At 47.8% G+C, this 26,266-nt stretch overlaps 1 protein-coding gene across 1 annotated transcript in view; it reads left to right on the top strand.

Annotated features, from left to right (window-relative positions):
* LOC121022559 (multiple epidermal growth factor-like domains protein 6) overlaps nt 1–25,065 on the top strand; it is a 68,301-nt gene extending 43,236 nt beyond the window's left edge. The window contains exons 39-54 of the mRNA XM_040463755.1: nt 87–214; nt 943–1,087; nt 2,225–2,357; nt 2,675–2,836; nt 5,021–5,147; nt 5,451–5,662; nt 6,205–6,367; nt 6,807–6,889; nt 9,506–9,666; nt 9,785–9,950; nt 12,082–12,197; nt 13,001–13,119; nt 16,490–16,619; nt 23,053–23,190; nt 24,554–24,610; nt 24,981–25,065. Of these exons, the coding sequence (XP_040319689.1) occupies nt 87–214; nt 943–1,087; nt 2,225–2,357; nt 2,675–2,836; nt 5,021–5,147; nt 5,451–5,662; nt 6,205–6,367; nt 6,807–6,889; nt 9,506–9,666; nt 9,785–9,950; nt 12,082–12,197; nt 13,001–13,119; nt 16,490–16,619; nt 23,053–23,190; nt 24,554–24,610; nt 24,981–25,004 (2,064 nt within the window). The 3' untranslated portion in view covers nt 25,005–25,065. The remainder of the gene's footprint in view (nt 1–86; nt 215–942; nt 1,088–2,224; nt 2,358–2,674; nt 2,837–5,020; nt 5,148–5,450; nt 5,663–6,204; nt 6,368–6,806; nt 6,890–9,505; nt 9,667–9,784; nt 9,951–12,081; nt 12,198–13,000; nt 13,120–16,489; nt 16,620–23,052; nt 23,191–24,553; nt 24,611–24,980) is intronic.
* Nucleotides 25,066–26,266: the final 1,201 nt, after the last annotated feature.

Here is a 26,266-nt window from a genome sequence, read left to right as displayed (position 1 = left end):
GAATGTTCTCTGATGCTGAGAGTGCCCTCATCCTGGGCCTGCAGGGGGTTCCAGAGCCAGAACTCTTCTCCCACATCCTCCTTCAGGTCGCTGAGCGCTGCTCAGCTGGAGAAGTACGTCTGGCTGCCACCCGCAAGTGTGTGTCCCCCCAGCTGCACAACTGCTCCTCTTTCTGCCACCCAGTGGATGGGAAGCTCAGCGCTGAACTGGGCATGTGAGTGACAAAAACCTGCTGAGAACAGAATGAATTCATCGTCTCCAGACAGGTCCTGACTGTCCCCAGAAAGTCCCTCCAGAAATGTTGAGCAGGACCCAGCTCTGATGGGAGACTGAGCCAAATACAAGCTCCTTCCAGAAGCTGCCATGTCAGCATTTCCCAAGAAGGGGAATCAGGCCAACACCAGCCAAAGCAAGCAGCCAGAGCTGAGGAGGTACTGGCAGCAAGGCAGAGTGAGCGCCATACCCCAGGTCCCTGAGCCAACTGTTAGGAGTGACCCTGGCTAGATGCCAAGCCGAGAAGGGCTCTGATTTTGTCTGGCTCTCCAGTCCTCCCCCTGGCCTGTGGACTGAATGGTATCCCCCAGAAGGCAGGGCCAGGGAACCATTGTGCTAGAAGGTCCGCTGAATAGAGTATTCCAGGCTGAACAACTCTCTCTCCTCACTCTTGCCTCAGCAGGATGCCCAAAACAAAAATGCTGAGCTTGTCAACTAGGATTTGTCCCAGGCACTGCTCCCATTCTGGAAGCTAGTGCAGAAGCAGGGGCCAGAGAGAGCACTTTTTAATGAGTCATCATGGACCTCCATTGAAAGTGCAGTCACTGCTTTGGAAGAATAGACAGTTCAGATCCTTCTGGAGGTGCCTGTACTAGTGGAGGGGTGTCAGGAATGGGCAGCTGCGCCATACCCACCAGGACAGACCTCCCATCCTCTCCTCTCCTGCAGCTGCCAGTGCCAGGAATATGTTTCAGCAGAAGAGCTCTGTGATGCCCAGTGTCTGGCAAAGGCCCCCCAACTCTCCCTGGCCTGGGGTTCCAGCAGGGAGCTGGTCCTCAGCGTGAAGGGCGAGGCTGGAGACCATGACCAGAGGGTGAGCCCACCTCGGGGAAGGGCTGGGATAGAAGGGCAGCCTCTGCCTGCTGGGGACAAAGGGGAAAAAATCTCCCAGGCACCCTGGCTGCAGAAACCAGGCTGCAGAAACCAGCCACCACCTCGGTGGCTCAGTCGGTTAAGCATCTGACTGTTGATTTCAGCTCAGGTCATGATCTCATAGCTCATGAGATTGACCCCCACATCAGGCTCTGCATTGACAGTTCAGAGCCTGCTGGGGAGTCTCTCTCTTCCTCTCTCTCTCTCTCTTTCTCAAAATAAATAAACTTAAAAAAAAAGGGAAAATCCACTTGATAACCAGTCTTTCCTAGTCTGTTGCTATCTGCATGAATTTCTGTTCCATAGGCTGGAGGGAAAGGCAGAAAGGAAGTAAGTGGTATTTCTTATGTTGATAATGTCAACCATCCAATTTGAAAGCCACTAAGAGAGCCGAGAAAGCAACAGCTTGACTTTATAGAGTGTTAAGTGAAGCCCAGGGGCATGAAACCACTCACTGTGGTCACAGAAATGGTGTGAGCCCTGCTGGAACTGAGCCTGAGCCTCTTATCAAAGGCCAGACCTCTGGCCACAGGCAGGGCCTTCTCTTGGCTACAATGGTGTTGGCTGAGGCTTTCTTCAGGGTCTTGATGCTTCATCAGGGTGGGAGGGGCAGAAGACCAGGGCCCAGATGCAGTGCAGGTCCCGCTCACCCTTATGTTGGCCTACCAGAAGGTTCTAGATGGCTGTGTCTACTTGCCACTGAAAGGGTGGGGAGATCACTGGTGTGACACTGGACAGCAGATTTGGGGTGATAGTAAGATGATTGTTCTGAAGAAGTTGTTCTGTTCGTAGGACTTTGCAAATAGAAAAGGAGCAATTGATGACCCAGGACAGGGACAAGAGTCAGGGGTGTTTGCTGAAGATAAAGAGGAGCCCTGGGCATAGGAGTCCCCCTGGGCAAGTTTCAGTAAGGAAGGAGACAAATCCTGAGGGATGTGGACAGTGGATATCTCTGAACTCAGCATCACCAGGGGCTGTGCCAAAGGGCTCAGTCTGGGTTTCTGGCCATCCATCTCTGCAAACCTCGCTGCCCCTCTGGCCCTCCCCAGGTATATAATGCTGTGCTGTATGTTCTCAGGAAGTATCAAGCACTCTGGGCCCAGACCAGTTCTTCCAAGAGAATGCCAGGGTCCATCTGGTCCAATGTGGTCCCCGTGGCATCTTTGGCTTTGTCATCTCCAGAGTGGACATGCTTGACTCTTTCTTCCTTGGTAAGCAGAGGAGGAATACCAAGCCCAGGCTTTCCCAGAGTGAGTGCAAGGGGGTAAAGGATATGGCTGCATTCTTTCAGCAAGGGATGGCCCCTCAGAAACTTCTCAGCCCTGTCTTGGTGTTCAAAAGGTGAGAGTCAGGCAGGGACCACAGAAGGCCATGTAGGAAGACAGTCTTTGGGGAGGTGAGGGCTCCAGAAGTGCTGAAACTGCTCCTAAAAGGGAATCGAGACAGGACAGGGCTAGTAGGTGGGTGTGTGTACCCCCCTCCCAGACAAGCCCAGATCCTTCAGCATTCCTTCCCCAAACTCTCCCAGAACCACCTGTATCCAGCCCCTGGCTACAAAGGTATCATCGGACTACAGGACTGGAGTACTCTGTCCCTCAGGACCCTGGCATCCATCTCCATATTCCAAACCCAGTGGTCTGCCTAGAAGAAGGAGACGTGATTCTTTTCCAGCTTCACATTCTTCCTCACAGTGAGTTCCCTAATTCAGTACCTGAGACCCTCCCTCGGGCTCTGGCTCTCTCATCCCTCCTCTGCCTGGCTGTTCTGTGACATCACATATAGACCACAACTTTGAAGTAGCAAGTAACAAGCCTGTGCTGTCCCCCTGCTCTCAACATGATTGGTCACTTACTGTGGGCCTCCCTTCACTCGTTGGAGCAGATGCTCTAGCTCCAACATTCTGCAACTGCTCCCTGCAGCCCACGGGTGTCAGATTTTGTGCTTTGGGTGGAGGCAAGGACTCACCAAAGTGACCTCTGCTCTCAGCCAGCCCTCCCACATGTCTGCTCTGTGCCACACAGTCGTCCTTTCAGGGCCTGAGGCCCCCAGAGGCAGACTTCTCAACCCCTCCTGGTAGCCCCCTCCATCTTGAGACACCTTGGTTTACAATGATTGTCATCCTTGTAATGAGCAGAAGCCTGCCTCCCTGTGACTCCCGCCCCTGGGAACCTTACAGAACAAGACTTTTTCCTCCATGAGACAGCCTTCCCTTAGAGAAGAAGTCTCATCCCTCCAGGCTCAGCATCAACCTTGCATGCATTGTGCACAGTCCGGGCCCTCAGTAGACCTTAATTCCCTCCCTTTCTCCTGCCTGGCACTTCCCTGGGGTGCTGCTGTGGAGTGGATGGGCCTTCCCTGCACACCCAGCCCACCTGCTCACATGCAGATGGCAGATGTCACAGTGCTGCCCCACTCACATGTCCCAGGACACCAGCTGGCTTGGCAGAAACAGGCACAGGTCTGCAGCTCTAAAGACTTGAGAGAAGATGAGCACCTGGGTGGCTCAGTCGGTTAAGCGTCCGACTTCAGCTCAGGTCACGATCTCACGGTCCGTGAGTTCGAGCCCCGCGTCGGGCTCTGGGCTGATGACTCAGAGCCTGGAGCCTGCTTCCGATTCTGTGTCTCCCTCTCTCTGCCCCTCCCCCGTTCATGCTCTGTCTCTCTCTGTCTCAAAAATAAATAAACCTTAAAAAATAAAAATTAAAAAAAAAAAGACATGAGAGAAGCAAGAGAGCAGCCAGCTCCAGGCCAGTGTGGGTTGGGCTTTTCCCCCCCCCCAACAGATATATTTTTTAAGGAATAGATTTTGAGGAGAAAAACATGGAGCAGAGAGGTATGGAATAGAAAATAAATGCAAAAGCAGCCTGATTTGCTAATTGTTTTAGAACCACAATAAATTAGTACAGAGAATGCCCTGTACAAACAGCACAATAAAGGTTCAAAGATTAAGGTGCTCCCTCAGGCAAAGCTGAAGATATCAGTATCTGGTATTGGAATTTATGCTGCAGTCTTTGTTCTTAGATGGATCACTGGGTATGTGGCACAAGCCACACTTTTAGCCTGATTTAAACAGGAGGATGGCCACTTGGCCCAAGAAGTAGATGAAGTGTTTTGTTTCATGTGTCACCTAACTACCGAAGTTCCTCCCCACAAAGCAGTGCCAAGGCGAAACAAAAGGGGAAACAAATCCCAGAAGGTGAACTCCAAACATTTGTGCCCCAGTTTCCAGGCCAGGTCTCCCATAAAGCCCCCAGGACCTGGGGCAACCTGCATCCTCTCTCAGCCTTGCTATTTACATCTGTGAAGTGAATGCAGTTGTGTTCCCCCTTCTCCATGTGCTGGGGGAGGTGAGTTCAGAGCCCCATCTTTCAGGGGGGTTAGGGGTGCTTGGGAAGAAGAAGTGATACCTGTCATTGGAAAAGACCCCCTGTGCAGAGCGAATTGCTTGGCTGGGCCCACCTGGATTTCTGCCAGGCACCCCATCCACCCCCTTAGCTGCTCATTCTCCCAGCCACCCCACAGCATGTACTGAGTGCCTGCTGCATGCACACTGCCTGTCAGGGGTACAAAGCTGAACAGGTCCCACCTCTGAGAGTACCAGGGCATCTGGCTGTGCTCACCCACAAAGGGCATCAGGGACTGGGGGCCTCTGCAATGGGCTGGTGTGCTCACTTTGCAGGCTGCCTTGGCACCAAGAGTGTTAAATGTGTTATCATATACATGAAAGGATGAAACATGTCATTTCATTGAAAACATGTCTTCTCAGTTTCCTCACGGTCTTGAGGACAGACCCTGAACTGCCTGGATGTGGGCTGCCCAGAGCTGGCACTGAGGAGCCCCCTAGAACCCAGCACCACCTGGCTTCTTTCCCCAGATCGCTCAGCCAGTCACTACCCTGTGTACCAGATGCAGCATTTGTTCAACAGCAACCCCAACTGGGACTTTGGGGCCTTCAGGAGACTCAGCCACCTCGTGCGAGAGACTCACCTCAACTTTTCAAGGTAATCTCTGCTGAGCTGCCTGGGAACTTGGAGGAACCATGCTTCCTCACATGTAGGTCACAGCTAGGGAGGCACTAGGAAGACACAGAGGAGGATGTGAGGCTGTCAACCATGTGGGAGGTGAGACCAGAAAAGACCAAGGACAGGTGAGGCCTCCTGAATGCATGGAGGGCAGCGATTTGGGAGTCATGGGCAGCTTCCCTAGACCACATTATTCCTGTGCATGGGGAGGAGCTCACACAGTCTGGTATAAGCAGCTCAGCAAAGCTAACTTTCCCTATATTCTGGCCCTTCGTTCCCCAGGTTTGCCCACCAGTTCCTAGATCCAGGCACATATGTGTTTCGAGACAACAGACTGCCTGAGAGCATCATCGTGGTGCTGGTGAAGAAGAAAGGAGTGGCCTGCGATCCCGGCCTATCCCCTGTGCAGCCCTCCTCCCCGTATCAGCTTGCCAGGCATGGGGTCCTCAGGCACGAGCTGCTAAACCTGGGCCCAGACTGGACAGTGATCACAGGTACTGACCCCAGGCCAGAGTAGCCATGACCTGGAGGGGGCATGGGAGAAACCTTGCACAGCAGGACCCTTCAGTGCATGTCCAGCCCTACCTGTAACTCTAGGCATGGCCCCAAAGACTTCAGATGGGCACTAGGACAACCTTGTCCCTGAACTAGGACTTCATTTGCCAGGTAGAGATTATTTAATTTCCTTCTTGGGGTCCTTCCCTTTCTTCCTACCTCCCAAGCCCCTCAGTTTTGGGACCTGTTCTTGTGAACAGGGTCTCGTGGTCAACAGCGCCCCTGAGTGGAGTCATAGGCTCACCAAGATGTTCATTCTAACCTCTTCGGTGTGTGTTTCCAACCATTTTCTTTCCTTCCTGTCTTCATGAGTCAGCAATCTCACTGAGCTTTCCAGGCTGAGCCTCAGACGGTGGGTCTGTCATGGCCCCTTGCCCAGATGGGCAGGAAGAAAGCAGCCCTGCAGCGGCTGAGGCATAAAGCCTGCAGAGGCTCTGAGTGGTCATCATGTGGCCTCTGCCTCTCTGTCCTAACCTTGCAGGAGTGCTGCTGGCTGTTGGCTTGGCAACTGTGCTGCTGACAGGCCTCGGCCTTGTGTTGAGGCCCTCCCTGGCTCAGGCCTGCCCTGTAAGGGCTTGGAGGCCCCAGTGGAAGGGCCTTGGGGAGTCTCATGTGCCTGCTGAGTATGTGCCGCTCAGGGACAGGTGAGTCTCCTTCCACCCTTCACTCCTTTCCCAGCCTAGGGGCCACAGCATGTGTGGCCACTCCCCACCATGGCCCTGCCCACATTCATGATCCTGGTGCTGGCTCTGGAGACTCAGGAAAGAACGTCCTCTTTTTTTTCTTAATGTTTATTTATTTTTGAGAGTGAGACAGAGACAGAGCATGAGCAGGGGAGGAGCAGAGAGAAAGGGAAACACAGAATCCGAAGCAGGTTCCAGGCTCTGAGCTGTCAGCACAGAGCCCAAGGCAGGGCTCGAAAGCACAAGCCATGAGATCATAACCTGAGCCAAAGTTGGATGCTTAACCAACTGAACCACACAGGTTCCCCAAGAACACGTTAAGCTGACCTGTGATATTCATCACTGGCACTCCTGGTCCATGTGAGCCCTGTGCCACCTGAGTATGGGTTCTTCTTTCCAGCCTTCTGTCCTATGAAGAACTCAGTCCGTGGGGCTCTAGGGAAGGAGCTGATTCCAAGGAGAAAGTCATTACCTGGAGTACAGGTACCACACCTATACACAGCAACTCCTCTTCTCTTCTTCACCTGCCCTCCACCCCCACCTGCACCCCAGGTACACTCTGGGGAACATCTCACATTTCTATAGCACTGACAGCTTAGAAGACACATCATGCTTTCCATCTGATCCTCACAATGGCGCCAAGAAGTGGATGTTTTCAGGTGTTGTACAATCCCTATTTAATGACAAATAGATTGAGACTCAAGGAAATCCCCCCAGATCCCCAAGTGACAAGGGCTAGAGAGTAGGTGCTTCTGGGCTTGAATCAAGGGCTCTCTAATCTTTGCTGTGCTGGTCAAGAGTTCTTGGGAACCCAAGGGCAATTCTCCAATCTCACGGCCAGCTTGCTCTAGCTCACCACAGGGGCAAAAATGAAGTTTGTTCTACAGAATCCCTTTACAGGATCACTCATCTGCCCCTGTCAGTTCCTCTTCTCACCTGAAGAACAGCATATTGCCTTCGTTCTCAGGAGGACCTAGAGGGGCCACACTTTCTTCCCAACCTCACTTGGCCCCCAGTACCTACTGTGAGGAGGAAGTGTGTGCAGAGGGGCATGGAGAGGAGGCTCTGCCAACACCCTTCACCTGCTTGGGAATAACAACTGGACTGCCTCACTTCAGACATCAAAGGGACAAAGGAAAAGCCCTGTAAGCTCTCCTGGATGTGGGTTCACACAGCTTAGAGTCTACCTCCATTTGTCCCTAACTACAGTGTTGCAGAGACCCCAGGAAGTACATTAAATGCACAAGGACCTGGAGGAAGCAGTGAAGTAAGTGGTTATAAAATACAGTCATGGGACCAGACCAGCACTGGAGTCTTGCTAGCTTTGAACCTGAACACAGGTCCACACCACACACCCCTCCTCACACCACACGTCCACACATCCACAAGCATCCACACATATACACATTGCACACACACACACACACACATACACACACACACACTGTCCAAGGCAGGCCTAGCTCTGTGCAGTCCTGACTATGACTCTGCCTAGGGCTCAGAGGCTGGTTATCTCTTTCCTAGTGATAGATCTGGACAGTGAGGACAGTACCTCCCTGATGCAGGCAGAGGGAACTGACTGAGTGCAGGACAAATCTACCCTCCCCACCTCGGATCACCCCTCAGGGGTGATCAGCAAGGTGGGCTGTGAAAAGTGTGTATAATGTGGACACAGGGAAGGGTATACAGAGTCAGGGATAAAAACCAGGATTTTAACCCTCAAAGGAAGTCTCAATTCAGGCTCAGGGCTGAGGGTGGGGGGCTCATTGCTGAGATCTCCCACAGGAGGAGGTGTTGGCACAAGGCTTTTTTGGTAAGAGGACTGGCCTCTAAGGGAGGGTGAAGTGCCCCTACATAGTGGGGGTCGTGATGGGTGCACAGAGAGAAGAAGCTTGATGGTGTAAGAGGTCTGGAAAGCTGCCTTCCCACTGCCTTCCAACCTGAGTGGCTGGTAACTCAAGGGACAGACCTACCCAGGCTGCAGAGAGGAAAGGAAGGCAAAGTTGGCCATGTAGGGGCCGGGCTTACATTTGTTGCCCAGAACAAGAACTCCCACATCACTCTGCCAGCATGAATGGGGCTACCTTTCTCCCCTCATGCACCCACCAGGCCTGGGAAAGAGCAGTGTATGGCCTGGCAGTGGATACTCACTCAGCTTCACATTCCACTCCTGCAGGCCACTCTCTGAGAGAGCCCCAGGCCAGCATGGCCACCTCCGTTCCTTCTTCCTTCTTCCTTCTTCTTCCTTCTTCCTTCTTCCTTCAAAACCCAACTCCATGGGGGAAAGACTGTCAGAAAGGGGCCTGCTTCACTCACATGTGCCTTAGCAGAGCAGAGTGGGCTTGAGGGAGAAGGAGGTCAAGGGGCTTAAGACCCTTGGCAAGGGGGCATTCCTGCAGGGTGTGAGAGAACTACGATGAGGCCCAGCAACCTCAGTGGAGCTGTCTGGTTTACTCCCCTGGGCTCAGCTCGGGTCACACTCCAGCCAGAAGCCTACACCACACTCCACACCTCAGCTAGATAAGTACTTAGTGACCCTCTGCTGTCTGCCGGGTACTGTGGGACACCTGGGGCTAAACAGGAGTCCACAGAGCAGTGGGGACAGGTGGGGCAAGAGCTGTCAAAGGGGAGCACAAGGTTGTTAAGGAGACATGGGGACAGTGAGATGAGTTCAAGTGGAGGGAAGGGACAAAGGTTACTTAGCCAGATGTGGCCTGGGCGACCCAGCAAACAGCCTCCTCAAGGAGCTGCTGGCTTGTCAAGGCCAGTGAGACCCACCATCAACAAAACAGGGAGGCGGTGCCCACCGCCCAACTCTGGTGTGACGCCAAGCCAGACGGACAGAGGCTGCAGGACCCCCTCTCTGTCACACTCACACTGAAGTTCTCTCCACAGCCACTGCCACCTCCTGCATGGGAAGGTCTCCTGCCTCCTTGCTTGCCTTTCCTCCCAGCGCTAACCCTCCCCCGTGCAGGCTTCCTCTGTTCTCACTTGTCAGTGCTGGAAGGAAGGAGGGAAGCTGTACAGCCACTCCGGGAGCTGTACAGCTCCCACCTCCGGCTCCATCGCACAGCCTCACTCTAAGCCTCCTTCCTGCAGGAGAACCACTCCCCTTGAAGACCCTGGAGGACTTCAGTGTCCGCACTCTCTATGACAAGCTCGAGGACCAGAGCCTACACGTGGCCGCCCAGCTGAGCAAGCACAGGAGCGAGGCACTGGCCTTCTATAGGGGTGCCAGCCAGCAGCTCCAGGGGCTCAAGGTCCGCCACAACTCCCCAACAGCCAAGCTACCCTCATCCCTACCACCCCAGAGAACAGGGGCCCCACTCACCCACTTCTGGAAATTGCTAAAGACTGACACAGCCCTGGTTCTTCCAGGACTTTCTCCAACACCTCAGCACAACTGAGTGGCAAGCTCTGGACAAGGGTGGAGACCCAGAGATGGAGGCCACAGCTGCCACCAGGACAGACACTGAGCAGAGTGTGGAATCATGGGGCCACCACACTGCAAGTCTACCTAGGGAGCCCTGGCAGCATCCTCTAGGTGAGAGGCAGGTGCCCAGGGATGGGACAATGATGGCAGATGGAAAGTCATAATATTAACTCTGTATAGCACCTAAGTGTGCATTTCACATTTGTCATCTCACTTGACGTTCAGCACCCCTGTGCCATAACTGGACAGCATCTTCTGACCACAGAAGATGGTCCTGGGCCCAGGGAGCGGTGTGATTTGCCAGAGGAGAAGGAGACTCATATAACACATGGCAGAGTGATGTCTGCCCAGCTTTCCTGTCGGCCACATCCACCCCTGTGTTTTAGGGCTGGCCTTGTGTAGGATATCAGGGTAACAAGGGCCCTAAGGCTTTTGAGAGTCTCCCTAGTTTATACCTTTAGTTCTATTTTTCTAAAGGGCATAAGTAACACATACTCCCCACAAAAGTTCCATCAGTACAAAAAAGTAAGCAATGGGAAGCTAAAGTCCACTTGAGCCCAAATCTCAGCAGCCTCACAGGTCTGTGGGTGAGTATTCATTTGCTCTTCTGTGGACCCCGTGGAAGCCCCTTCCATGACAGCCCATACTCTGAAATACTCCTGCCACTCGCAAGAGTCTAAACTCTTGTAAAGCCTTCTTCCTTTAGGACCTGGGTGTTGAGCTTCACTGCAAAGAAGCATGTGTTCAGTTCCCACCCGGACTCTGAGTCCCCAGACAGGGCTTGTGACAGGACAGGAACGGGTGTGGAGGGACATCCATGGGCCTCACTACCTGCTCTGACTTAGAACCACACTCAGAAATCTGAGAGCCCAAAACTGAGCATTATCCTGGGTGGGTCTAGCAGATGGCAGCTCTGGGCGTGTGGTCTCTAAGCTACCCCTGAATGGCCCTGATGTCTCTATGTTTGGGCTACTGACTAAAACACAGCTCTGGCTGCCACAGTGGGTGACCCTGGCTCCATGTTAGAAGTGGTCAGTGCTGTTGCCCCCTTTGCTCCTGGCTCCTCTCCCTCCCTGTGAGTGCCCAGTGGATGCCAGTCTAGGTAAGAAGGGGGCTACCAGGCTGCTTTCTGCAAGGCTATATCACTTGTTTACTTTTTCCATGATGGCAGCCCTAGAATAAGAGGGCCATCTGCCCTCAATGGCCCTAGGGGAGAGGAGTTGGGGAGCAGGTCAAACAGACACTAGCACCCCTCCCTGGTGTGCTTGCTGCATGTGTGGTCTATGAGACCCTGGGGATGGAGAATGTTATTTTAAGAGCTTTCCTTGACCTTCTCTGAAACCATTCCCTCTTCTTAAACTTCTGGGCTGGGATATCTGGCCAACTGATCATGAGAAGGAGAAAGACAAAATCCGAAATTTGCCTGGGACTAAGCTGTAAAAACTCCATGTCCCAAAGATCCTCTCCACAGGCACTGATGGGAGCTGAATGCAGGAGTTAGCTATTGCTAACTGGAGGCAGAGGCTTCCATTATTTCTTGATAAGGAACACTTTTTTCTAAAAAATTATGTGATGAAAGTTTAGCAAATTAAAAAGAAGAAAGCAATTAAATAACACTTTTGCAAAACTACCCTGTAGCCCATCAGGCTCCCTGTGGGTGGCTTTTTCAGCAAGTCAGAGTGAAGTTCTTGGAGACTGCTGGCTGTGAGCCCCAACACAGCATGGGGCTTGGCAGTGGGTGTCCTGAGTGCCCAGGGGATGCACAAGCAAAACACAGTACTTAGAAGTGTTCAAGCAGTCAGAAGTAACAGAGTAGATATGGTGATAAAAGATAGGTATACCTTTGAATATTTCTGAATATAAAATCAACACATGGTACATCTTAAGCTTACACAGTGTTATGTTAATTATATCTCAATAAAGCTAGAAAACCAAAAAAAAGAAAAAAAGATGTATAAGAAGGGAAGAGATTATGTATAAAAATTTAACTACTCACACATAAAAAACCACAATGTGTCTTTCAAGGTTCAATCTGCATATAGTTAGCACATTGGAGAGATTGCCTGAAGGAAGGAAGGAGATGCAGGCAGGCTCTGGGATGAAAGGTGGAAGGAATAAAAAGGCAAGAGGCTCCCATCAAAGGCTTCAGAACTGAGAAAAATCAAGGAAGTGTGAGGTGGGGAGTCTGTGGTCAGACGAGATGATTGGGTCTCAGGCTACTCTCTGTGTTCTCCTTCCCCAGGCCGCACCCCCAGTGTCACACCCCTGGGCTTTCAGCTGGAACTTGACAGAGTGATTGTGGCACTGGCATCAGCACTTTCTCACGCACACGGACAACCAGCTGGGGCCAACAGAAAGGTGAAAGCTCCCCAGGGCACTAGAGTGCACCTGCGTATTCAGACAGCTTCAGTGTCACCCTGACCTCGTGGAGACTCATTTGGCATACACGCGTGCACACAAACACACACACACGTGCACATTCACACACACACACAAAACACCATTCACATACACAAACATGCATGCACACATCACACATGCGCACATTCATACTTACACACTCGTGCACACACACACATGCGCAGACACCACACGCACATATGCGCTTAGGCCTCACACTCTTCAGGTGGCTCTGCACTCTGCTAGAAAAGCAGAGTGTGCTGCCTGTGCTCCTAGGTTAACCCCTGTCTTCAGCTATTTATCTCCACCAAGATGTGTGTCAGAGACAATCTCCCCAGTCCCTTGTTGATCTGGCCTCTTACACAGAGCTCAAAAGGGAAGCACGATTCATGCATCCTACACTGAGAGCAGCATGTCAAATGGAAGAAAGACTCAAAGGGCCTCTGTTCAGGAGTCTCTGGCTGGCACACCCCAGTGCAATAGGGCAGAATCCATCACAGCAACATGTGTTCCCAAGGCACCTGTAGGGATGTAGAAAAGAGAGACCATGATACATATCAGGTCTTATCTACTACTGAGCAGACACTTGGGGTCCCCAAGAGCACTAGGCAGTCAGTGGCCTGGCCACACCAAGAAACAGAATCCCAAGTTCAGATCAGTGCGGGTGTCCATAGTGGTTCAGCAATGATGCCCTTGTCCATTACTGTTCTTTACTGAGCCCAGAACTGAAGGAAAGCTACAGGATTATCTGTTCTTCCAAGGCCTCTGTTCAGGTTGGTGAACAGCCTCTTCGCACCTACCAACAAAACCCTCAACTGGCAAGTAACATGTCCCTGCAGCCACAGCCTCCACCACCGGATGAGGAGAACCAAAGTACAAGGTGGGGACAGGCATCAGCACCAAAGCTTACACACAGCAGCTATATTCTTTGGGTGTGGCCCTTAGCATCTAGTACTGAGAATCTTATCTTCCATAACCAACACCTCATTTAAAGCTTAACCCACTCAAATCCAGCTGAAGGCTTCAGGATGCTCTGCCCATAGTAATTTCCCCTATTGTCCCAGCTACTTTGGTTTACCAAGAGGTCACTGATTTAACTCATCAGAACTCATGTCATTTACTGGGTTTGTTCCCACCCATGGGGATGAGGTCACATTCACTCTGGCTGACCCTAGACTTTATAACCCCACCCCACTTCCTTCCAATGCTCCTTCTTCTGATATATCATCTCTTCTGGGGTGTAGCCATGTGGGCTTGTGTTCTTCCTCCAAGTTGACCAAGAGGCTAAGATGGATTTATTTGCTTGTGTAGACTTGATTTCTCTCTGTGCATTTAGATTTATGCTCTGTTCCTCCCTTCATCCCCTTTTAATTATCATAAGTGGTAGTAGTCATATTGAATGCTTTGTGTATCCTGGTGCTAAGGTAAGCACTTTATCTGCTAAGTTAATCCTCGCAATAACCCTGTGAAGTAGATACTATTGCTAGCTCCATTTTACCTTTATTTTTTTAGGTTTATTTTGACAGAGAGAGAGAGAGAAAGGAGAGAGAGAGAGAGGTGGGGGAGGGGCAGAGAGAGAAGGAGAGAGGATCCCAAGCATGTTCCACACTGCCAGTGCAGAACCCAATACCAGGCTCAAACTCACCAACTATGAAATCAGGACCTGAGCCAAAATCAAGAGTCAGTCACTTAATCCAGGCACCCCAGCTCCATTTTAAAGATGAGAGAACCAGGTTTCAGAAAGGCCAAGCTTTATGATAGAGCTGGGATATCAGTGCAAGGGATCTGAGTCTCAGAGCCCACCCTGCACTAACCTCCCCGTTAATTCTTCCACCAAAGCTACGACAGTCTTTCCTCCCAGAAACTTCTTTTCCATTGATTTCCTTATTTAGGTTGCCTAGAAAACTTACATAAATGAAGTCTCTTGCAGACAAGGGGAGAGGAATCTTGACTCTCCTGCTAAAGTCATGGGGCCTGGGTTCCTAGAGGATCAGGGACTCCAGAAAGAAGGATCACACAAAGGCAAGTTAGTGTAGGGACCAAGGGCTGCCCCTGGCCCAAGATAGGCCACTCTGGCATGAAAATCATTTTGAGTTAGAAGCAATCAAAATCCAGCAGACTCAGGAAAAACTCTTTTTCTCCCCCTCTACTGCCTAAAAGAATTTGGGTAGAGGACCTGCTCCAGGAAAATAGCTGTCACCATAGATAACTACATGTAATATGTACATGTAGTACATAGTATTGTAATATGAATGAGGTATGGTGGACAGGGAGGAACCTAGCAAGGCCTGTTTGATCAAAACCTTCTATGTCTCATTGTTTCTGTGGGCCCAGCAACCATCTGTTTACCAAACATTTATTCTCATTCTCCCCGTGAATTGCTTTCTTTCCCTTTGAAGTCCCAGACCCCTACCCCTTCTCCTTAGTTTAGGATGACACATACACCTCATTTTCCCTGTGTTTGGAATCTCATGTCTGTGTGGATTCCCTGTACATGTGAAACTAAATTTGATTTTCTCCTGTTACTCTGTCTCATGTCAATTTGATTTAGTCCAGCTAAAAGGACCTTGAAGGGCAGAGGAAATTCTTCCTCCCCAACATTTATAATCCAGGACCTAGCTAGACTGGGCTCTTCCCTGAAAGTAGTGCCTATTTATTTATTTATTTAAGTAGTCTTCACATCCAGGGCAGAGCCCAACATGGAGCCTGAACTCACAACCCTGAGATTAAGACCTGAGCTGAGATCAAGAGTTGGATGCTTAACTGACTGAGCCACCCAGGCTTTCCAGCCAGTGTCATGACCTACAACCTGAGGATAATTTCACTCAACAGATATTTATTGCTGTCTTTGATACAGAGCTGAAGGAGTCAGGAAGAACAAGTGATTGTAATAAAAGGCTATAGAGGTTTAAAGACATCTGCAAGGATCAGGAAAGGTTTTTGTGATGGTAGTATTCTTTGAAATAGGCTTTAAAATAAGAGTAGGGTCCTAACTGGCAGAGGCATTGAGGAAGGGTGTTCCTGGAGGAGAACAGTGTTGACAAAAACATGGTGGTGAGAAAGCTCAGATATGGCTCATGAACTGCAACCAGTCCCAGAGGCCTAAAGGCTCACTGAAGATAGTCCACCCCTCTCATATCAAGGGACAGAAACTGAGATTGAAAATTGAGTTTCCCAAAGGGAGTCTGAAGAGTATAGCAGTGTACTGACCAGGATCCCAACAGGAAACAAGCACCTTCTAGATGGAAAATTTGAGAGAAATGTAATAAAGGAGGACATATAAAGGTGTGGGCAGATACATGTTACCACAAAGGCTAACACAGTTCCCTAGAGCAAGCAGAACTGGGCCAACATCTCCCTGTCCCAGGCCTGAAGGGTGAGGGCACAAAGCAGTTACTGAGCCACAGATGGAACACCAGTTAGGGAGGCTCTAACAGACACAGCTCTCACAGGGCACAACCAGCCTGATATAGGGAAAGAAAAAAATTCCTTTCTTCTACCCATCTTAGGTTCTTGGCTAGGGCCCAGTAAATTAGACTAACAAAAGATGAGCATTAACATGCACATGGCACATACACATGAAAGCACTTGGTGAAGAGTAAAGGAAGGAAGGGTGTTGAGAACTTGGGCTTACACAGCATCTTAATAAAATAACAGTAAATTTTTAGAGAGGCTACAAGACAAAATAAATGGTCTTTGAGTTTCTTGGGTGTCAAATTGTCAGAAGGTAAATATATGGATGAACCAGTGGTGGATAAGGGCTAGTTTTAGCAAGGTTTTTGTGTAAATTCCTGTGGTGCCAATTCCAGGCTGATAAACATCTAGAGTTACCTTGGGGATTAACTCCTGCCCTTCCTAGAGAAGGAGGGAGGAGGGCATCTTTAAAATGTATGTCCTGCTTTTAGTAAAATAGGGTAAGGGCAGAGATCTTTCCTTATATCTGTTTCTTCTCAATTGCCTTCAGCTCAAAATAATCAATATGCCAAGTTGGCATATTTCTCAGTGACATATTCTGTACCTGTCACTGAGAAGTCACTCACCTGCTGAGGCAGGGACAGCTATGTGGGTGCAGCTTCAGGGAATCTATGCATCTGTCAGTTTCTCTGTCACATGAATAATCTCATTCTTCTCTAATCCCAGACTCCTCAGGGAGGAGTTAAGAGTGGCCAATGTCTTCTTTTTTCTGGTTGGGAAGATGTACTATTGGGCAGCAGAGGCCTAAAGGGGTGTCTCTCATTCCCTTTTCCCAGCTCTCAGCAGGACCTGGGACCTGGACAGCTTCCCCAGTGTGCTGCCAAAGGAGGAGGCACTGAGAGCCCAGGCTCTAGGTTGTGGATCATCGGGGCTGGACACAGGCATGGAGCCTTTCCTGAGATGCAGGTAGGATCCTGGCTCTGTGACCAAGGTCCTCTTCACCTCGGGGAGTGCTATGGGCCACCATCTCCTCCAACCTCTCATTGTCACCTCCAAGGATTCTGAGCTGTCCAATTGTCCCATCTTTCAACACTGCTTGTTACCTACACACTGTATATGATTCTGGGGCCCAGAAATCAAATACAGGGGTGGAGAAAATATGAGTAGAAGTGATACTTTGTGGAAAAAGAAATTAGGATTAAAGAATACTGGCCAAGAAAATCACTCATTAAGTGTTCACTGATTGTCCGTGTAGGGGAGGAAACCATTTTTCTCTGTCTTTCGAGACTCTTCTAGCTGGACTAAAAATTAAATTGACATGAGACAGATTAACAGGAAAAAATCAAATTTGATTTTGTATGTATGGGGAATCCACACAGACCTCAGATTCTAAAGTCAGTCGGACAAAATGAAGTATGTCCTGAACTAAGAAGAAGGTAAGAAATTCAATTCACAGGAAGATGAAAAAGAGTAAATTTTCAGTCAATAAATGTTTACTGGGTCATCCAGAAACAATAGGACATAGAGAGGACTTTGATTAAACAGGCCTTGCGCCATTCCTCCTTGTCTACCACACCTGGCTCATATTACAATGTAGTTTTCTATGGTGACATCACTCTTCCTGGAGCAGGTCCTCTATCTAAATTATTTTAGGTGGTTGTGGAAGAAGGTCAAGTCCTTTGAGCCTTGACTATTTTAAACTTGGCATAATCTGCATGCCAACATGGCCTGTCTTGGCAGGGGAGGGGTGCTGTCCCAGGCCCCTGCATCTATAATATTCACAAGGGCAAGAGGTAGGATCCTGTGAAGGTTTAAAAGAATCTTCAAAACAATGGTAAAAAATCCCAAATGAAAGTAATAATAGTTATGATCACATAATAATATAAAACAGGAGTCTAGGTAAAAATTTACCATCAACAGATACTTTTGCTCTATGAGGAAAATGTGTAAATGACCCTAAGAGAAAGGAAATACAGACATATAAAATTATATGAAAAATGTTCAAAGAATCAGAGAAATAGTAGTTAAACTAGATGCCCTTTTTTATCTACCTAAAACATTTAACTAAAGTATTAATTATTTGTGAGAATGAAGGAGGTAGTCACTCCCACATCCAGCTGGTTGAGGATAAAAAGTTAAAACCTTCCTGGAAAACAATCCATCAATTTGTGTCAAAAGTCTCTAAACTATTCATTCCATTTGACTCAATATCTCCAATCCTAAGAATCTCTCTAAGGGGAAAAATTTTTAGATACAGGCAAATATGAGGAAACAAGGACATTGAAATTTTTTATATCAGGGTTATAGAGCTCTGGTAGAGCTCTGTCATAAAATATTAATGTCTTTATAAAAAATAAGGTTATAGAGAATTTTCAATGTTATTAAGGTAAAAGATGAAGATAGAGAATTGCACATGTAACATGATTTCATATGTGGGTATATATGTTGTTAAAAAGACACATGAGAAACAGAGAGCCATAAAAGCAGGAGTAAAACTATCTTGGGGGAAGAGAGAGAGAGAGAGAGAAACTGAAATGTGAAGGCCTGAAATGTAAGAATGATTACTGAGTATCAGTCAGCTATTGCTGCAGGACCAACAACACAAATTCCCAGCAGTGGATGTCTGGGAACTCAGCTGATCTGGTCTGGGCCCACCCCTCAGTTCTGGGTCTTGACAAGGTGTCTGCATTTCACTTGAGTTCCAGCTCCAGACTGGGCTTGCTTGAGACTCTGGGAGCAACTGTGCATCCAAAGTCTCTCCTCCTCCTCCCAGAGCCAGCAGGCTAGTCTGGACATGTCCTTCTTAAGGTGTTGGCAGAATCACAAAAGGCCTCTTGAGTCCCAGGCTCAAAACTAGCATCAGGTGACTTCTGCCTATCTTAATGGCCAAAGGAAGTCAGATGGTGGAGCTCAGCTTAAAGCTGTGAGAAAAAAGCCCACCCACTGTGGGAGGGCACTGCAGAAGAGCATGGCAATGGGCCCAGGCCCAAAGGGTGGGAAGAAGTAGAGCCTTTGATGCAGTCCACCTCAGTGGGTTATCATGATATTAATGTACTTGTTTATATTATTTAAATTCATTTAATGTTTGTTTATTTCTGAGAGAGAGAGAGACAGAACACAAGTTGGGGAGGGGCACAGAGAGAGGGGGAGACACAGAATCCAAAGTAGGCTCCCGGCTTCAAGCTGTCAGCATAGAGCCCTACACAGGGCATGAACCCATGAACCATGAGATCATGACCTGAGCCGAAGTTGGACTCTGAACAGAATGAGCCACCTAGGTGCCCCTGTTTATATATTTAAATGTTATATTTACTAATATTCTACACTGAACCAGGAATACCTTTTACAATGAGAAAAACAGAAGTTGGGAGATTTTTTTGTTCTGGCATAGTTTTGTCTTTTATTTCCTTTTTTACTATTTAAATTCAAGTTAGTTAACATATAGTGCATTAATATTAGTTTTAGGAGAACTCAATGATTCATCACTTACATATAACACCCAGTGCTTGTCCCAAAAAATGCCCTCCTTAATGCCCATCACTCATTTAGCCCAACCCCCTACAAAACTCCCTTCCAGCAACCCTTGGTTTGTTCTCTGTATTTAAGAGTCTCTTTTGGTTTGCTTCCCTCTCTGCTTTTACCTTATTTTTCCTTCCCCTCCCCTATGTTCATCTGTTGTGTTTTGTAATTCCACATTTGAGTGAAATCATATATTTGTCTTTCTCTGACGGACTTATTTCACTTGGCATAATATACTCTAGTTCCATCCACATTGTTGTAAATGGCGAGATTTCATTCTTTTTGATTGCTGAGTGATATTCCATTGTATAGATATAGATATAGATGATATAGATAGATACATATAGATATAGATATAGATAGATATGCTACATCTTCTTTATCCATTCATCAGTAAATGGACATTCAAGATCTTTCCATAATTTGGCTATTGTTGATAGTGCTACTATAAACACTGGGGTACATGTGCCCCTTCGAATCTGTATTTTTGCATCCTTTGGGCAAATACCTACTAGTGCAATTGCTGGGTTATAGGGTAGGTCTATTTTTAACTTTTTGAGGAAACTCCATACTGTTTTCCAGAGTGGCTTCACCAGTTTTTATTCCTACCTATGGTGCAAAAGTATTCCCCTTTTTCCACATCCTTGCCAACATCGGTTGTTTCCTGAATTGTTAATTTTAGCCATTCGGGCAGGTGTGAGGTGGTATCTCATCGTGGTTTTGATTTGTATTTCCCTGATGATGAGTGATGTTGAGCATCTTTTCATGTGTCTGTTTACCATCTGGATGTCCTCTTTGGAAAAGTGTCTATTCATGTCTTCTGCCCATTTCTTCACTGAATTGTTTTTGGGGTGTTGAGTTTAATAAATTCTTATAGATTTTGGATACTAACCCTTTATCCAATATGTCATTTGCAAATATATTTTTCATTTCTTTTTAATCAAAAGATACTAGGGCTGATCTGGTAGTAATGGGAATGGAAGTGGGAAAGAAGCCTATGAAACATAGTGTTTTGTACATAGAGTATTCTCAGAAACTCCAGTTTCTGCTCAGTCACTTAAAACAAGTGACACCAGTATAGAGGCATAGCAAGTCCTATAGATTTCACTGGAACTCTTTCCTCATACAACCCAGGGTGGGGACAGACTGGGAAATTCTTTCTACTGAAGGACATTTTTTTCCTTTCCTTATTCATAAAGTGAAATAGCAGATATTGTGACAGTCCATGACACAATGGAACTATATGACATGGGAAACCATTGGTATCCAAAATGGATAGTAATGATTTTACCCTTCATCCCCATGCACTAAGCCATGATTAATTTTCTCTCTGCCAAATACACAAGGAGTCACATCAGTGCCCAAGAGGGGCAGACAGAAAGCGTGTCTTCCTGTGAGCCAGGCCTGTGCTGGTCACTTTCACACACCAATGTGAACCTCACAGCAGCCTTCTGAGACAGACCTACTGATTCTTCAGCTGTGGAAACTGAACCTCAGAGAGGAAGGTAACTTTGTTCAAGAGAGTTTCAAATCCCATTCTGTCCACATCAGAAACTTGTGCTTTTTCTTCTGTATCATCCTGCCTGACCTGATTCAGAAACATAAATGAGGCAAGGGAAGGAGATCCCCATCTTTTTCAACCAGCATTTACAGGAGACAGGCTGAGTGTGAGGGAGCTGGGGATCCACAGACATGACAAACCCAAACCTCTGCTCAAGGAACTGACAGTTCAGGAAGGCATTTTGGTGTCCAATAAGATGGCAAAATGAACACACAATACAGACACTTGCAAAGATGTATAGGCAAAAAGCACCATCTATTAATGGATTTTGCTAGGCAACATTTGAAATTTCTACCTCTGTATTTCTTCATTTCTCCTTTATGTTTGCTATTTTCCTCTCATTTACGTATCCCAATCTGACTTCCAGGTGATTTCCTCACAAGTTTCTACAAACTCACTACAACTGGGTCTACATGTAAGCTATCAATCACATTGTCATTCTCTTCATATGTTTTCATTTCTAGATTTACTTTTCTCTAAAATGTTCCTGTGCTTGCTTTATGGATTCTATTCTTTATTTTGTCTTCCTTCACATGCTTATATGACAGTCATGCTCAGATCTCACTGTTATGTCCAGTTTCTTGGGGGTATTTTTATCAGGTCAGCTGTTTCTTGTGCCATTGGATTACCTACCTTTTCACCGACAAGTCATCTTCAGGGGAATTTTCCTCTGTGCAGGCCTCCCTGTGGGGCAACTGTGATTATCTCCACTTACATACTATGGGGTTTGTTTCTTCCAGTTCTCTTGGGAGGTTAGCTTCCTAATATCTCTCTCTCTCACTCTCGCTCTCACTCTCGCTCTCTTTCTCTCTCATCTGGCATCCTAATAGTGTGCTTAGCCTTATGGTTCCAATTTCTTCACATCAAACCTGTTCCAACCTCAACCTTGAGCAACAAGCCTGCTCAGCAATGGGCCATGTGCTCAGGTAAGATGCAGGTTTTTAATTTAAATTCAGAGAATAGAGAGCCACTTCCTGAGTCCAGACTTTACTCAGGCAACCGGGGACCAGTTCCCACCATAAATTGCCTCATGACCTCAACACCTCCCCAAAGTAGTAGTTAACACCTTAGTATTTAAGGAAAAATACCCACATGCTACATGCAGGAAGGTAAAAGGGGAAGATAACAGGCTGACCAAGTCAGATCTCTTTTTGTTTTTATTATTTTGTTTTTTTAAGTTTATTAATTTATTTATTTGGGGGATGGGGAGGGAGAGCATGAGCAGGGGAGGGGCAGAGACAGAGGGAGAGAGAGAATCCCAAGAAGGCTCTGTGCTGTCAGCACAGAGCCCAGTGTGGGCCTTGATCCCACAAATCATGAGATTATGACAGACCTGAAATCAAGAGTCTGATGCTTACTGACTGAACCACCCAGGCACCCTAAAGTCAATTCTCCTTTTGAAGACATTTTCCACAATTCATTCTTTCAACAATTTTCTTTAACATCTCATTGGCTAAAATGTGGTCATATGGTAATCTCAATCTACAGGAGAGGCTGAAATAAACTGTTTTTCAGCAGGGCTGACACTTCCAACAAATTGAATTCTATTAATAAGAAAGTCTCTGCCATCATAGCTGAGACTAGCACACAGGGCTCATGGTGTACTACTGTCTCTAGCTCCCACATTACCTCCATTTCTCCAGCATCATCTCCTTCCACTTTTCCAAACAAATTCCATGCTACCACCAAACTTAACTTTTACTACTTCCCGTAGCAACCTTCCCACAGCAATCCACAGGTAATACTCTTCACTCATAATTCTTTTTTTTAGGTCCACCATTCTTGATAGACTTTAAACCCCATGGAAGTTCACTAATGGAATTATAGGACTAATCATTGGCTTGACACATACTGAATGATCAATAAAGTTTTCTTTACTTATGAGTGGATGGTCAGATGGACGGACTGACTGATGGATGAATGTTCCCTGTTCTCTCTCATACCTCTGTTTTCATACATGCTATTCCCTTTGCCTAGCATGCCCTTCTTCCATTGTCTACCGAGCTAATTCCTGTTAATTGATAACATTTAGCTGAAATGTGCCCACTTTAGCAAAGTTCTCCCTGGTCATACCTACCTGGATTAGGCATCCTGCTTTTTGCTCCTGTGCCCCCCCCCCAACCATAGCCTTTATTATACTGGATTGTACACCTGAGTTTACTTGCCTTTACCTTTGAGCTCTTTGAGAGCAGACCTGACTTCGACTCTGTATGTCTGGTGCTAATCCCATTGCCTGTCATGGAACAGGAGCTCAATTGATTTGCAATGAAATTAGAATAAAAGTGAAAGTAATGAAGACCATGTGTCTCTTGTTTCTAGAGGAAGATATGGCAGGTGGAAAACACTTTGGATGAGCTGAATGAGGAGTTCTTCCAGCTCACTGCTCAAGCCCTAGAACTTCAGAAGGAAAAGGACAAACCAGGTCAACTTCCCCCAAGTGAAGGCAATACATTTGTGGTAAGCCCAGCAGACTACCACCTCAGCTCCTGAGATGTCCACAGATAGCTGGGTCTCATGTGTGGGGCCCACAGAGTCACAGGACCCCATAGAAAGGGTTGGGACCAGAAAGTCCACCAACCAAAGTTTGGTTTTGCCTGTTTGGTTTGGCACATACTTCTAGAGACAGGGAGGACCTCTCAATCAGCTTGGGCTTGCAGGTCTCTAAGTAAATTGATGGCTCGGAAAGACTGAGGAAGAGTATGAAAAGGGAGCAATAAAAATAGCTGTTTAGATGTAGCTAACTAGTAGTACATGGTTCTGGAACAAGGACTTTTCCATGATATTCATCTGTCATCTAGATTGCTCCCCCATCCTAATTTGAGTCTCTGGAGGTATCAACATAGGAAAGGTTGGAGGGGACAAAGACAAGAGACAAAAGGGAATAATTGAGTTGTATCTGCACTGAGCTCAATACAACTCTATTCACCAAAGCAGACAGCCAGTTTGTGGGCCTTAGTTTGCTACTTGGAGATTTTTAATACTGTATTAAAATATCATTTCATTTGACCTGAGTTTTTTGGCATACTCTTAACTTTTGCACCAAGCCAATGCCTCCTTCATCTCACCCTAATCCCTGCCTTGCTGAATTGTTAAACACAGGCAATGCCCTGGGTGGTGGAGAAGCAGGCAGAGATACCTCCTCTCACCAGGTTTCCCAGAGTGGGCATCTGTGCCAGAATACCTGTGTTTCTGGGGAATCCCCTCTTCACAACCAGAAAGGTCTCTGGGAGTGAGGGCCCAGGAGGGCCTTCTCTGAGATTTTCCAAAAAAAAAAAGTCACACTAACCTGTGGGGTCTCTAAGCAGCCACCCTCTACTTCAGATAGGAAGCTGTGACATCAGTTCCACTGTAGAAGGACCATGCATAGGGACCTATCACTGACTGCATTAAGGGGCTCAAATGATTTGGTGAGGATAAAGTAACATGGTAACTTCAAGCTTGAAAAGACATTATATAAATATCTCTAGTATTAAGGAAGGAAAAACAGGATGAGCTGAGGGGCTATAAAATACAGCAATATTTAATTATTCAATAATTATTCCAAATTATTAACCATGATGATTGTGTAATGATATAATTAGTTGTTGTGCCTTAATGTAGCAACATAAACTCAGGGAACACTATGTCTTTGTTAGTTAATTGTGAAGTCAGTCCCTGGAGGTAAGTTGTTGGCATCTTCCCAAGTATTTGGATGGGTGCTAATGCCTAGAGACTGTCAGAGGGACGAGAGTCATGCCAAGATCATGTGGTGGATACAGGAAAGAGTGAACTTAGAACTCTCAGGGGCCACATTTCCTTTTCCTGTTTGTGTCCTTTTCAGGAGGTTCCCAGCATCTTCCCTTATGTGTGGCAAGAAGACAGACCCTACCCACCAGAGGTAGGTGACCCAGATGGAGAGAATCTGGGGACCTGGGCCCTGAATAGAGAGGAGGCCCTGATGTTGGGAGTGAGAAGAGCCCACCTGGCTCAGAGGATTGAAGACCTGGAGTGGGAGCTGTCCCTGCTCCTCCAGGTGGCAGATGGCAGTGTGTATACAGGAGGGAGCAGGCCCAGCTTGGGGAGATGCTGAGTCACACAGGATGCTGCAGTGGCCATCTGTAGGAGTGCCTTCTCCACGGAGAACACAACTGGGTTAATCCATTCACTCCTGGTAGGAAGGAGTGGGTGTCTCAGGGACCAACGGGGCCTGGAACATGTGCTCAGTTTTATGACATGCTTCTTTTGGGCAACACCCAAATTTCTTTCAGAGCCTGGACCTTGGCTTGTGCTGATTTCTGTCTGCTATCCTTTGGAGTGAGGGAAAATAAAGTCATACAAGTCAAGAAAATTGACATGTGCTCCCATCACTGAGTCTGTCCTCACTCTCTTTTCAGGGCACTGGCCACTGGGTGCTGTGGTCCAGGTTGAATGCCCCCAACAGCTTCACTGGGGCACCTGGCTTCAAGGGTGAGAAGCACTTGGGGTGGGGACCATGAGACCCTACGTGCAGCCACAGCACAGACCTTCCACACTGATCCTCCATCACTGCCAACTCCTCATGGGGATCCCCAGTGGGCCACATTCCCTGCCTGGTTCTGGTGACCTCCTGGAGCACGTAGAGACAGGCAAGGATGTGCTGGTCATCCCCAGCCTCCTGTGCCACATGGAGGGCCTCAGGTCCAGAGAGAACTGTGCTTCCCCAGGACAGCCTATGCTTTCTGCCCTCTGTGCCTTTGCACAAGCAGCTCTCTTTCCAGAAGGTCCCTCCTACTTCCATCTGCTCACTCTAGGTGAAGCTCTCTGCACCCTCCAAGACCTGCCCCAGAGGTCTCTGGCTCAATGCAGCTCTTCCCAAACCCCCTTCCCAATCTTTCTCTCCTTTGAATCCTCATGTTGTCTTATCTCTACCATTTGTCATATTCCCGCTTGAGTCATTTGTGCCATGATTTAGCCTCCCTCCTAGATTTTAAGTTCCTTAAAGGCAAATTATGTCACACACACACACACACACACACACACGTACACGTACAAACACCACTCACACACTGCTTTGCACGTACTGGGTACCAGGTGAGCCAGGAATGCTTCATGAGTGTAACTGACTATACAGACAAAGCCACTGACCCTGAAGTCACATGGTCATGTCAGGGCCACATGAGCATAAGGGAAACTGAACACCACTAGGACAGAGGGAGGCACTCAGAGGCAAAGAAGTGGAGGTCCAGGACTGGAGCCCTTGGGATAGGTTCAAGGAGGGGCTAGGACTTGAACCAAGAGTTCAGTGGTGTTAAACATGGATGGTGGGTAAGGGACCTGGAAAAGGGAGAGCATTTCTGCCTGGTTAGGTGGCTGGTAAAGAGAGACATGAGAGAGAAGAACATGCAAGGTATTGACCAAATGGAATCAGGACAGAATCCATTTAGGAAGAGGAAATCACAGGGGGAAGTAGAAGTGGAAAGAATGTCCTAAGCCCCAGGAATTCCTGACTCCTGGGGCTTCCCTCCCTATCCTTAGCTAGTGCTCTTTGGCCCATAGCCATGCTGTGGCTGAGGCT

Source organism: Herpailurus yagouaroundi, unplaced genomic scaffold, assembly GCF_014898765.1.
Source record: "Herpailurus yagouaroundi ecotype Mexico unplaced genomic scaffold, PumYag 426, whole genome shotgun sequence".
Lineage (NCBI taxonomy): Eukaryota > Metazoa > Chordata > Mammalia > Carnivora > Felidae > Herpailurus > Herpailurus yagouaroundi.
Note: the sequence above shows the minus strand (reverse complement) of the source record. Positions and strands in the feature narration are given on the sequence as shown.